Genomic DNA, 12,763 nt, shown 5'->3' on the forward strand with positions numbered 1-12,763 from the left:
AGTCTGAGAGGAGATATGATAGCCATGTATAAGTCACAGGGAGGAGGGAGCAAGCTTGTTTTCTGCTTCCCTGGAGACTAGGACACGGAACAATGGCTTCAAACTGCAAGAAAGGAGATTCCATCTGAACATTAGGAAGAACTTCCTGACTGTGAGAGCCGTTCAGCAGTGGAACTCTCTGGCCAGGAGTGTGGTGGAGGCTCCTTCTTTGGAAGCTTTTAAACAGAGGCTGGATGGCCATCTGTCAGGGGTGCTTTGAATGCCATATTCCTACTTCTAGGCAGAGGTTTGGACTGGATGGCCCATGAGGTCCCTTCCAACTCTATGATTCTATGATTCTATGATTTCCTGTTGGTATTGAAGACACGGAGAACCAATTATTGGAATTTCTTCTCCAGATTTCAGCACATCTGTACAGAAAATGATTGCAAGGATATCTCTGACCAGCATCTCTCTCACAGAACAGCGAGCAGAGGGAAGCCTTTTAAATTCCTAATGACTTCTTTTCATTTCATTTTGCTTTTCCGCATCAGAAAGCTTGAAAGCCCTTGGAGGGGCTTTGGGAGAGCGAGAGACAGGGGAAAATCTGTTAAATCTCAAGACTTTAATGGTGCTGCCGTAAGCAGATGACAAGAAATCAAACTCCAGCATGCTAGAACCTATAAACTACCAACACCCACAATGCTAAAGTGAAGAGGGACACAGAGCAGCTAACCTCTATGCAGAAGATTTAAGGAGTGCATCTACACTGTAAAATGAATATAGCTTGATGCCATTTTAATTGCCATGTCTCCATGCTATGGAATCCTGGGATTTGTAGTTTGATGAGGTACCAGTACTCTTTGGCAGAGAATGATAAAACTACCAAACTCACGATCCCAAAGCATGGAGACATGACCATTAAAGTGGATCCAAAATGCATTATTTCAACAGTGTAGATCCACCCCAGGTTCACTTGACAACATCTCCAGGAAAGGCTGCTGAAGCTATGGAAAGCAACATTCATAGAATCATAGAGTCATAGAGTTGGAAGAGACCTCATGGGCCATCCAGTCCAACCCCCTGCCAAGAAGCAGGAATATTGCATTCAAATCACCCCTGACAGATGGCCATCCAGCCTCTGATTAAAAGCTTCCAAAGAAGGAAGTCGCCCTAAAGGGCTGAGAATGGCGGTTAATAAATGCATCAAATAAATAAATAAATAAATAAGGTATGGAAAAAAGAGATAGAGTGGCTCTGGGCCCAGACAAACACAACTCTTTTACCTGTCTGGCCTGCCCTTGTATCCTATTACCATACCTCCTCCTCTGCCTCTCAGATCTCGCTCCTGAAGACTGGAGTGAAGTGGTGCAGGTGCGCAGGAGCGAGATCTGAGAGGCAGAGAAGAAGGTATGGTAATAGGAAAATTACCATATTGAAATCAAATCTGATGCTTTTAATTTTTTTATTTGGTGTGCGTTGTAAGAGGGGTAGTCTTATACAGCGAATATATCCCAAACTCTATATTTTAACTAGAAAAGTTGGGGGTTGGCTTATACGCCCAGTCATCTTATATGCCGGAATATACGGTAGTTTTTATATGAATTTTTTATTATGTCACATTAAATGTTTTAATGGTATTTATGACTGTTGTGGCATCAAATTGCTGCCACATTTGTAAGCTGCTTTGAGTCACCTTTGGGCTGAAAAAGGCAGGATAGAAATACTGCAAATAAATGAATGAATAAATAAATAAATGCCCAAATTTGAATATTAGTGGAGTTGGGGAGGGATTGATTTTGTCATTTGGGAGTTGTAGTTGCTGGGATTTATACCTACAATGAAAGAGCATTCTGAACTCCACCAGGGATGGAATTGAACCAAACTTGGCAGACAGAACTCCCACGACCAACAGAAAATACTGGAACGGTTTGGTGAGCACTGACCTTGAGTTTTGGAGTAGAAGTTCACCTACATTCAGAGAGCACTGTGGACTCAAATGATGATGGATTGGCCCAAACTTGACACAAATGCTCAATATGCCCAAATGTAAACACTGGTGGAGATTGAGGAAATCAGATCTTGACATTTTGCAATTGTAGTTACTGGGATTTATTAGGGCTGGGCAACCACGGAAAATTTTGTTTCTAAAATCGATTCGTTTTTTGGGGGGTTTTGCATTTCGATTTTTAAAAGAATTCCGAAATTTTTCTTTTAAAAAGTTCGATATTTACAAAATTTCGTAAATTACAAAACAATACGAAACAATTTCGAAACAATAACGAATCAATTCGTTAATGGCGGACGCGACCGCGCAATACGCTAAAAAACCTCCAAATGGGACAGGGGGAACTTCTGAAGCTTCCTTCTCCCTCTGTTGTTGACTGTTGGTGTGATATTTATAATTTTTTTTCACTGATTAAACAAACAACAACTATAAAACTTTCCCCAGACATGCGGAAATAATAACAAAACGATTTCGAAACGATAACGAAACGAATACAAAACGAATTCGAAACAATTACGAAACGAATTGAAAAATTCGTTTCGTTTTTTAGTTGCTCCTGAATGGTTCGTTATCGCTTCATTATAAAAAAAAATAACGAATTTTTAACGAATTACGAAATTACGAAACGAAACCGCCCAGCCCTAGGATTTATGGTTCACCTAAAATCAAAGAGCATTCTGAACCCCACCGATGATAGAATTGGGCCAAACTTCCCACACAGAACCCCCATGACCAACAGAAAATCCTGTGTTTTCTGATGGTCTATGGTGACCTTCCCAGGGGTCCCAACCCCCAGGTTGAGAAACGGTGGTCCAGTTCAATATAAATGGGAGTTACTCTCTGCAAAATTCACACATGGCTAATTTACAAAGCAAACAATAGATTTTTTCTGGGAAACAGCATTTGCAGTGCAGGAAATAATCTTTCTCCATGAAATGTCAACATGTGCAGAAAGTGATCTTCCCATGCAGAGAAAATGATGTTTTCTGTGTAAAGCAACAATGTGTGAACTTTGCACATAATGTATACTGATTTGTGAACAGGCTTCAAAAGCTGTGGGTTATTTGAAGACTTTCTTGCAGCAGAAGAAAGTTGTTAAAATTACTTGCTGTTTCCTTTGAGAGGATATTAAAGCTGGCTCTCCATTGCAGAATCAATTCTGTTTGACCCCACTGTAACTGTCATGGTTTCATCCTATGGAATCCTGGAATTTGTAATTTGTTGTTGCGCTAGAGTTCTCTAACAGAGAAGTGTAAACATCTCACAATTCCATAACATTGAGCCATGGCAGTTAATGTGATGTCAACCCGCTTTGAGCATGCGATGCAGATACAGTTCTGGTGAATAATTATATTTTGACTAGCTGTCCCCTGCCACGCGTTGCTGTGGCCCAGTCTGGTGATCTGGAAAATAAAGTAATGAGTGTTGGTTTCTAATCTATGTAATTTCTTTATTCTTGTGGGCAAACAGTATTTCTTGCTGTTTTTTGTCAGTGTTGATGTGGAGATTGTCTGGTTTGCCTATTCTGGAACATGCAACATAGAATTGTCCTTCTTTAGGGGTCCCTTTCAAATCTATGATATTATATTCGTCATATATGTGTGTGTGAATAATATATATCTATATCTATGGCTGGATGGCTCTTTGTCAGGAGGGCTTTGATTATGTTTTCTTGCCCTGGTGAAGGGAGTTGGATGGCCTTAAGTATTTTCTGTTGGTCATGGGTGTTCTGTGTGGAAAGTCTGCCCCAATTCTATCTTTCGTGGGGTTCAGCATGCGCTTTGATTGTAGGTGAACTATAAATACCAGTAACCAAATGTCAAGGTCTATTTCCCTCAAACTCCATCTGTGTTCATATTTGGGCATATGGAATATTCATGCCAAGTTTGGTCCATCATTGTTTGAATCCACAGTGCTCTCTGGATGTAGGTGAACTACAACTCCCAAACTCACAGTCAATGCTCACCAAACCCTTCTAGTGTTTTCTGTTGGTCATGGGAGTCCTGTGTCCCAAGTTTGGTTCAATGTCATCATTGGTGGAGTTCAGAATGCTCTTTGATTGTAAGTGAACTATAAATCCCAGCAACTACAACTCCCAAATGACAAAATTGATTTTTTTAGTGAAGGACATACATTGGGTTGTTAGGTGTCTTGTGTCCAAATTTGGTGTCAATTCCCCCACTGGTTTTTGAGTTCTGTTAATCCCACAAACGAACATTACATTTTTATTTATATAGATTGGGGCCAATTATATTTCGCCTACAACCTCCTTGTGCAAAAGGATAGAAGGGTTCAGAAGGAAGTAACCAAACAGAGACAACAGTTGAGGCTAAGGCTGGATCTACTGCCTTATATCCCAGGATATGTTTCCAGATTATCTTCTTATCCCAGATTTTCTGACAGTGTAGACTCATCTAATCCAGTTCAAAGCAGATAATCTGAGATCCGATCCTGGGATATAGAGCAGTTTAGATCCAGACTCAGAGAGACTATATCTGCGTTCCAAAACCACCGCCAGGAAATGCGACAATTTGCATTGGATGCTAAAGCGTCTCGGAGATTTTTTTGGCTTTCTGTCTCACTGTACACCAAAGAGGTTTAGAAGGATCACTAACAGAGCCTGTCATAAAAGCTTCTGCTTATGCTATTGGCCATCTGGATTAGGCAGCTTCCCAGGGCTTAGTCCCACAAACTCCAGAGCAGCAGGGCTTTTGATTTTTCAATTTTTTTCTCTGGGGCCTTGGACTTGGCCAACAGTCCCTGAAGCCTTCAAAATCCCCCCTTTAGGGTGTTTGTTTAGCTCTGCTTGTCCTGGATCAAGGCAAACTGATAAACCAAAAAAGCCACCAAAACACAGATGGAATTTTTAGCTAAGCCAATCTAGTGTAACAGAGAATACTGTGGGCATCGGCTGTGGCCGAGTCCATGAAAAGGAAAGGAGGCAAGCAAGAAAACTGCCTTAGCCTCCTGTTCTTCCTCTCAAATGTTTGTTCTTCCTTTCGAATGGGTCCCATCTCATCTCTTCCACCATGTCATTGTTTTAGTTTTTCTTGGGTTCCTCCATAAAATATCCCTTTTGTATGGAAACTGTGTTATTTCCTCATTTCCTTCCCTACCCACCTGCCATACACATGGTAGAGCATATGCAGATCTTATAGTTATATGTGTGTGCATGTGCCTTCTAACTGTCTGTTGACATATGGCAGTGTTTCTCAACCTGGGGGTCATGAGGTGTTGTCAGAGGGGTCACGAAAGACCATCCGAAAACACAGTATTTTCTGTTGGGTCATGGGGATTCTGTGTGGGATGTTTGGCCCAATTCTATCATCATATGTCTCTTAAATTGTAGTGCTCAGAACTGAACATAGTATTCCAGGTGAATTCTGGATTTTGATAGGTTGATTTTAATGGTAGAGGGAAGCTTTTCCAATCCCCAGAACCCAGCAGGGGTCAAACCGAGTCCCCCTGATGAGATAGGGTGCGTTACAAATAAAGTATTATTATATTATTATATACCAAACCAGCCACTTTTGGAAAAGACCCCTAATTGTTATTTAATTTTCTCATCAAGGTTAGTGATAGGGGTTTGGGGAGCCAGGAGAGGTGCTGGGAAGCAGTCATAAAATGGTCTTCAGGCTACTTGATGTCTATTGTTCCAATCTTCACAATCATAGTATGATGACGATGATGACGACAGCAACAATAATAACAACAAAAATAACAACAAAATTACTACCCACCTCTCCAGATATTATAATGATATTTATGAGGGAGGGGGCAGGTGAGACAGATTTTAAGTGGTTGTATCATTCATATTCATATGAATGAATACTAATACAAAGGAAAGGCATATTTATCTAAATCTGAAAATTGACATTTCTCCTCCCTGCTCTTTATTTTGTTAGGCTGCAACTGCCATCATCTCCCAGCACTGGCCATTCTAAGTAGGACTGATGGAATTTGCAGTCCAACAGTTTCTGGGGAGCAACAAGTTGCTCACCCCTTATTCCAGACTTAGAAAAAAACACATTTAATTTCAGCAAATCCTAATCCATTGGCTGTGTAGCTTCTTGCCATCTTTCTTCTTAACTCAGCTAATTTTCCTACTAGATGTCAGGAAAATAGATGAAAATATCCACAAATCTCACGCTGTTACAAAGAGTGGGGGCTTTTTCTTATCCCACCAGCAATAAGGCCCTTCTCCTGTCCGATGGCTGTGGGAACCAACTGGACAGACTTATCGAATTATTATTTAAGTGGCACTGCTCTCACTTTGTCCCTCCTCTGCTACAGCCCTGGTTGACTCACAAACTCAGAAATCCAGGTTCAGAGATATATGGACAATATCTGGACCATGCATCTGCGCCTTTGAGGAAAATGCAATCCATCCAGGTCCAGGTCCATATTTCCTGACCTGTTTTTCAAATAACCCAAGCACTCAGTCCTGTCTGGATTGAATTTCAGTTTTTTTGTCTGCATTCATAGTCCATTCATTACAGAAATATAGGTTGGATCGATTTGTCTCAAAAATGGGCAAAGGTCACCATTGGGAAACACTCCGACCCAACTTGGAGAGGAAAAAAAAAAGATGAGTCAACAGGGTGTCTTACCTTCACATCTCAGAACAGCATTGTCCCAGACCACGTTGCCCTCTTTCAAGACACAGGTGACAGTTTCCGAGCCATGCGTCCTAATGAAACCTTCATCGCATAAGAAGGACACGGAACTCCCAAGCTGAAGACTGTCCCCAAATCGCTTCCCGTTGACTGGCACACCTGGATCAGGGCATTCATTGTGTCGGAAGGCTAATAGGAAGTGAGAAGATGGAGGATTAGCAAAAGGATGGTTTTCTCCAAATAGCAAAAGGATGGTTTTCTCCGCATCGCTGTCTACGAACCCACACGTTCACTCCGGTCATCTGGAGAGGCCCTGCTCGTGATCCCGCCTGCGTCACAAGCGTGTTTGGCGGGGACACGAGACAGGGCCTTTTCTGTGGTGGCCCCCCAACTTTGGAACGCCCTCCCGAAAGATCTCAGACAGGCCCCTACATTGGCAGTCTTCAGAAAGAATTTGAAGACTTGGCTGTTCCGATGTGCCTTTTCAGATTAGGAACCTCCAGCACCAAGTCCTAGAAGCACTTTAGTAGAACCAGATCACTGCACACCGTACACTGTCCTTACTTTATAATCCTACATTCCTCCCGCCACATCAGCACTTTTAACCCTGTACCCCTACCCTGGCCGGCCCAGTTTTAAATTGTGTCCTGTTGCATTGTTATTGTTATTGTTTTCTTGCTTAACTGTTTTTAATTTGCTTTATGTATTGTATTGTTTTGTTGTGTTTTGGGGCTTCGGCCTGTGTAAGCCGCATCGAATCCTTTGGGAGATGCTAGCGGGGTACAAATAAAGTTAAATAAATAAATAAAAATAAATAAATAAAAATGTTTCCAGGTAGCTATGCATCAGTTCTAGCTCTAGATGAAGAAGAGACAATGCACAGTCTGGATCTTTACCTCTTACATTTTGCCTTTGAGTGGTCAAGAGCACTTAAAAACCCTCTAGCCACTTCAATGCAACTGCGGGCATTTATAACAACAACAACAACTTTATTTTTGTACACCGCCTTCATCTCACCAAAGGTACTCGAGGTGGCTTACATATGGCACAATGTGCCTGGAACAATGTATAAAATAAACACACAATACAATAAAAGATAAAACCACTAGCATATAAAACAATGATTTAAACTCAAAACAGTGCCCAGTAACCTATGGTAGAAACTGATGTAAAACATGGCCAACTGTAACAAGGAACAGGGGAATAGACCTTGAGTCGCCTTTGGCTGAGAAAGGCAGTATAAAAATGCAGTAAATAAATAGAATAGTGTAAGTTGCAGCTCATGAACTAGGGCATGGAACAAAAGTGCAGTGCTCTTTGGAACTCTCAAAAATTTCAGGCGTATACGGGTCACCTGCTATTTTGGAAATGCGTACAAGTAATTTCCTGTTTCTAAAAAAATAAAGAAAACAAAACCTTGAGCAGCTGAGCTCTCTTATGTTCTCTCCAACCACAGCAAGTTGGCCAGTAGGACTTCCTAGAAATAGCATTGGCCATTTGGGGTTGATTTGTTTAGTTTCCATATAGCCAGAAAAAAGGGAGATACAAATAAATATTATGATGATGATGATGATGATGATGATGATGATGATGATAGCAACAGTACCAACAACAATGCATGTAAGGCCAAGGCTCATCCCTTCAAACTGGCCCAAAACTAGATTTGTCAAAGGGAAACCTGGGGCTGCCTCCTATACAACTTTAACGCTTGTGTGGAAGAGGGAAATGCAGTAGGTTTCGCTTGCACTGCAACCAGGTGATAAACAAAATTTATAGGAGCTCTCTCCAGTTTTCACTCTGACAACAATTTCCACAAGCACAGCAATTGCCCTTCCTTGTTTCAGAAAAAAGTACCATAGAGACTCGCTTATCCAACCTTCACTCATCCAACGTTCTGTATTACCCAACAACGTCTGCCTCCTGCCCGGATCCATAGCTGTTTCAATACATTGCAATGTTTTGGTGCTAAATTCATAAATACAGTAATTACTACATAATGTTACCATGTATTGAAATGCTTTTTCTTTCGATTTGTTGTAAAACATGTTGTTTTGGTGCTTAATTTGTAAAATCATAACATAATTTGACATTTAATAGACTTTTCCTTAATCCCTCCTTATTGTCCAACAGTTTAGCTTATCCAACGTTCTGCTGGTCTGTTAATGTTGGATAAGCGAGACTCTACTCTATCCAAAAGAGACTTCCAATTGAACTCTGGTGTCTCTTAGGATGCATTTCCACCACTGTAGTTTTACATTACTTGAGTTGCCATGGCTCAGTGCAATGGGATTACAACAGTTGTAGTTTTACAAAGTCTTTAACCTTCCCTGCTAAGGAGTGCAGATGCCTCACCAAACTACAACCCCCAGGATTCCACACCTTTGAGCAATGGCACTTAAAGTGGGGACAAACAGTATTAATTTGACCATGACTTCAGTTAGTAGTTCTGCCAGTTCCAAAACATCCCCAACGTGGAACTGAAAGATACAGTGAGACTGACTCTTTGTGGGCCCAAGGCCACAGATAAAAGGAATAAGGGTGAGCCTCAAAAAATAGACCCTACTATATTATCCATATATCATTTTCTTTAATATAATTATACCCTGTCCTTCTTGATAAATGTAAGCACAAATAGGCTTGCAGAGGAAAAGCAGCACAACCTCAAATAGCACCTGGAAACAAATTCCATATTAAATTACAAATCAAACATCTATAATGGATGGAGACAGCTTACGAAAATCCATCTCAGAAAACAACAGAAGGGGAAAAGAAATCCAGAGTTCACAAATTTAAAAAGTTAGCAGTAGCACAGTTTACCTTGCAATAAGTTGCTTCTTTGGGGAATTAAGGAGTCATGAAGTCACATTTCAAAAATAAAATAGTGAGAAAGAGTAAAAGCTCTTTCTTGTATAAAGAACAACACTTTCTAGTTGCTTTCGGTAGCATCTTCAAGAGCATTTTAATAGTTTTTTTCCACCACATTTCTTGTCAACCATTAAGGCAGTGGTTTTCGAACTGTGGGTCCCCAGGTGTTTTCGTCTACAACTTCCAGAAATCCCAGCCAGTTTACCAGCTGTTATGATTGTAGGAGCATGCAAGGAATCAATGTGTGTGTGTTGATGGTAAAATAAGATGCATGAAGCTGATTGGTCAGGCTGGATCGATGAGCCTGGGACTTTTGGTTACTGTTGCATTGTTGTTCAGGCTTGAGCTATGCAAGTGCAGAGAGATAGTTTGAAGAGAGAAACAGAGAGAGATAGAGTTTGGAGTGTACCCTTGCTTCATGAGCTCCTGAAGGACTTTATTCAACATGGACAAAGAAAGACTATTTTAATCCTCTCATAAAAGGACATTGTGTGAGTTGAAGCAATTGATCATATTGAATTTATGTTGTTCTGAATTAAGAAGAATAAACTACTTGTTCTTTGTTGTTCACCTGTGTGGCATATTTTCTTTCTCTGGCAAGGCAGTGTGTGGGCTGATAAAACATGAACTACATATGGGTTATTTTACATTACGTCACACAGGAGTTGAAGGCCAAAACATCTGGGGACCCACAGGTTGAGAACTACTGCACTAAGCCCCCCCCCCCCCAAACGTATCAGAGAATACGCTCTTTCTAGGAATTTCCTATAACCTCTAGATCAATGGTTCTCAACCTGTGGGTCCCCAGGTGTTTTGGCCTACAACTCCCAGAAATCCTAGCCACTTTACCAGCTGTTAGGATTTCTGGGAATTGAAGGCCAAAACATCTGGGGACCCACAGGTTGAGAACCACTGCTCTTGATGATTCTACAACAAACTTCTGCTTGAAGCTACCATGCAGTCATCCTGGAGAACCTAGCAAATTCCCAAAATTGTTAGCCAAAATAGCACTGGGATTGTGGCGCAGCTGGCTGAGTGTCAGCTGCATTAAGATCACTTTGACCAAAATGTCATGAGTTCGAAGCCAGCCCGGGTTGGAGTGGGCTTCCAACCAATTGTGTAGCCTGTTGTCGACCTTTGCAACCCGAAAGACAGTTGCATCTGTCAAGTAGGAAAATTAGGTACCACCTTGTGTGGGGAGGCTAAATTAACTAATTTATGAGACCATAAAAAAAAGACTCCAGCAAAGCACTCCAGCAAAAGCATGCGGGGAATGCGGAAGTACTTCATCAGTGTCGCAGATGGACAATGGAAGCGACAGCTCCCCTGGCGGCCAGAAAAAGTTAAATAGCCTCTGTTAAAAAGTTAAATAGCTTCTGTGTTTGTCTGTATATGTTGTATGTCAAATTGGCATTGAATGTTTGCCATATATGTGTAAATAGTAATCCGCCCTGAGTCCCCTGCGGGGTGAGAAGGGCGGAATAGAAATGCTGTAAATAAATAAATAAATAGAAGTAGAAGACCTCAACTTGTTTATTACACTTTACATGTTTTACATAATTTGGCCTATTTATGTTTTTAAAGATGCCATGGATGGTGCTGTGGGTGACTTACACTGGATCTACACTGCGATATAACACAGTTTCAGAATGCAGATTAACTGCAAGTGTAGACTTATATAATCCAGTTCAATGCTATTAATCTGCATTCTGAAACTGAATTGTATCACAGTGTAGATCCAGCCACAAACTCACATAACTTCAGAGTTCCATGATCATGAGTCTTATTGGAGATATTACCCAAAAAGGTGGGCGCCCCCGGTGGTGCAGTGGGTTAAACCCCTGTGCCGGTAGGACTGAAGACCAACAGGTCGCAGGTTCAAATCCGGGGAGAGGTGGATGAGCTCCCTCTATCAGCTCCAGCTCCTTGTGCGGGGGCATGAAAGAAGCCTCCCAAGGATGATTAAAAAAAATCAAATCATCCGGGCGTCCCCTGGGCAACGTCCTTGCAGACGGCCAATTCTCTCACACCAGAAGCGACATGCAGTTTCTCAAGTCGCTCCTGACACAACAAAAACAAACAAACAAACAAACCCCCAAAAGGTATACAATATTTCTTTGTGCCTGACACACAGTCTCCCTCCAAAGTTATCTGAATTTCTAACCAATGCTCAGATTGGCTAGACGACTCACCCATGTTGTGACCCTGAATAACCTTCTTCTCCTAATCTAATGAACAAATTCCACATCAACACTCTTAAACACCAGGTATTAAGCCCCGAGCTTAAAAGAAAAGAAACACAAAAAGGACACCCCACAGGTTAGCTGACTTTGATGAACCTGTCCCCTAATCCGGTACGGCAAATTATTTTTAATAATAGCTAGTTTGCAGTTGCCAGCCAGAAATACTATTAATTTTACAGAGCTGTTAACCACTGTTATAACAAAGGCCATTCATCACTCCTGCCAAGCCATCGTACTCTCGTGCCGTGGAAAATTATAGAAAAGCACACAAGAGCCAGTTGCCATGGGAAGCTGGCAGTCACTTGGGCGACAAAGCGCTCAGATTTAGGAGGATCTCAAAATAATTCTTGGTCTATTTTGCTTCATGCCTTCTGATGGAACATCTGTAAGCACTCAAAAGGAGTACAGTACATTTGAGGGAGAAGGTTTCATTCAAGGAGGATTCTTGGTGGTACTTAATCAGGGTTCTGTGATTTTTTCACAGCTGCAGGTAAATGTCCTCAAAGAAAGCAATAAGTTTCCAAACTGTTGTTGATCCCTAAACCCTAACATACATGTCTCAAACTCAAGGCCCATGGGCTGAATTCATCATTTTATGTGGCCCTCCTCCAGATGCTTCAACTCCTGTATTCCTCATCATTAGACAGTGGGACTAAAGCTGATGGGAGTTGAGATACAGTAATATCTGGAAGGCTGTAGTTCTGTTTAGTTAGGAGAGTAGGGTTTGGATTCAGATACAAGGCTTGTGGATAGGATATCTGATGTTAAAATGCCCTTTAACCTTCTTCTAACCTCAGAGCCACAAGCGCTGTTGGGTTGCTATTCACATTATCCACAGCCTGCATGGCAGCTCATCAAAAAGTATCAGAGTTGTTGTTCAATAGCATCTGGGGACCCAAACTGGATAAAAACTAAATAGTTGGCATTCTGTATCTATGGATTCTCCATCCATGGATTCAATGGCCCTTTGAAGGTAAACATAAAGTTGATGCGATCCTCAATGAAAATGAGTTTGACACCCCTGCCCTAACCCTAACATAACATTTCTCATG

The 12,763-nt window shown here is 41.4% G+C and overlaps 1 protein-coding gene across 5 annotated transcripts in view; it reads right to left on the minus strand.

Annotated features, from left to right (window-relative positions):
- Positions 1-12,763, minus strand: part of CSMD2 (CUB and Sushi multiple domains 2) — a 984,984-nt gene that overhangs the window by 307,803 nt on the left and 664,418 nt on the right. For all 5 annotated transcript variants that reach the window (XM_067473669.1, XM_067473670.1, XM_060784605.2 and 2 more), the window contains one exon: positions 6,598-6,792. In XM_067473669.1, the coding sequence (XP_067329770.1) occupies positions 6,598-6,792 (195 nt within the window). The remainder of the gene's footprint in view (positions 1-6,597; positions 6,793-12,763) is intronic.

This window comes from Anolis sagrei, chromosome X (genome assembly GCF_037176765.1).
Source record: "Anolis sagrei isolate rAnoSag1 chromosome X, rAnoSag1.mat, whole genome shotgun sequence".
Lineage (NCBI taxonomy): Eukaryota > Metazoa > Chordata > Lepidosauria > Squamata > Dactyloidae > Anolis > Anolis sagrei.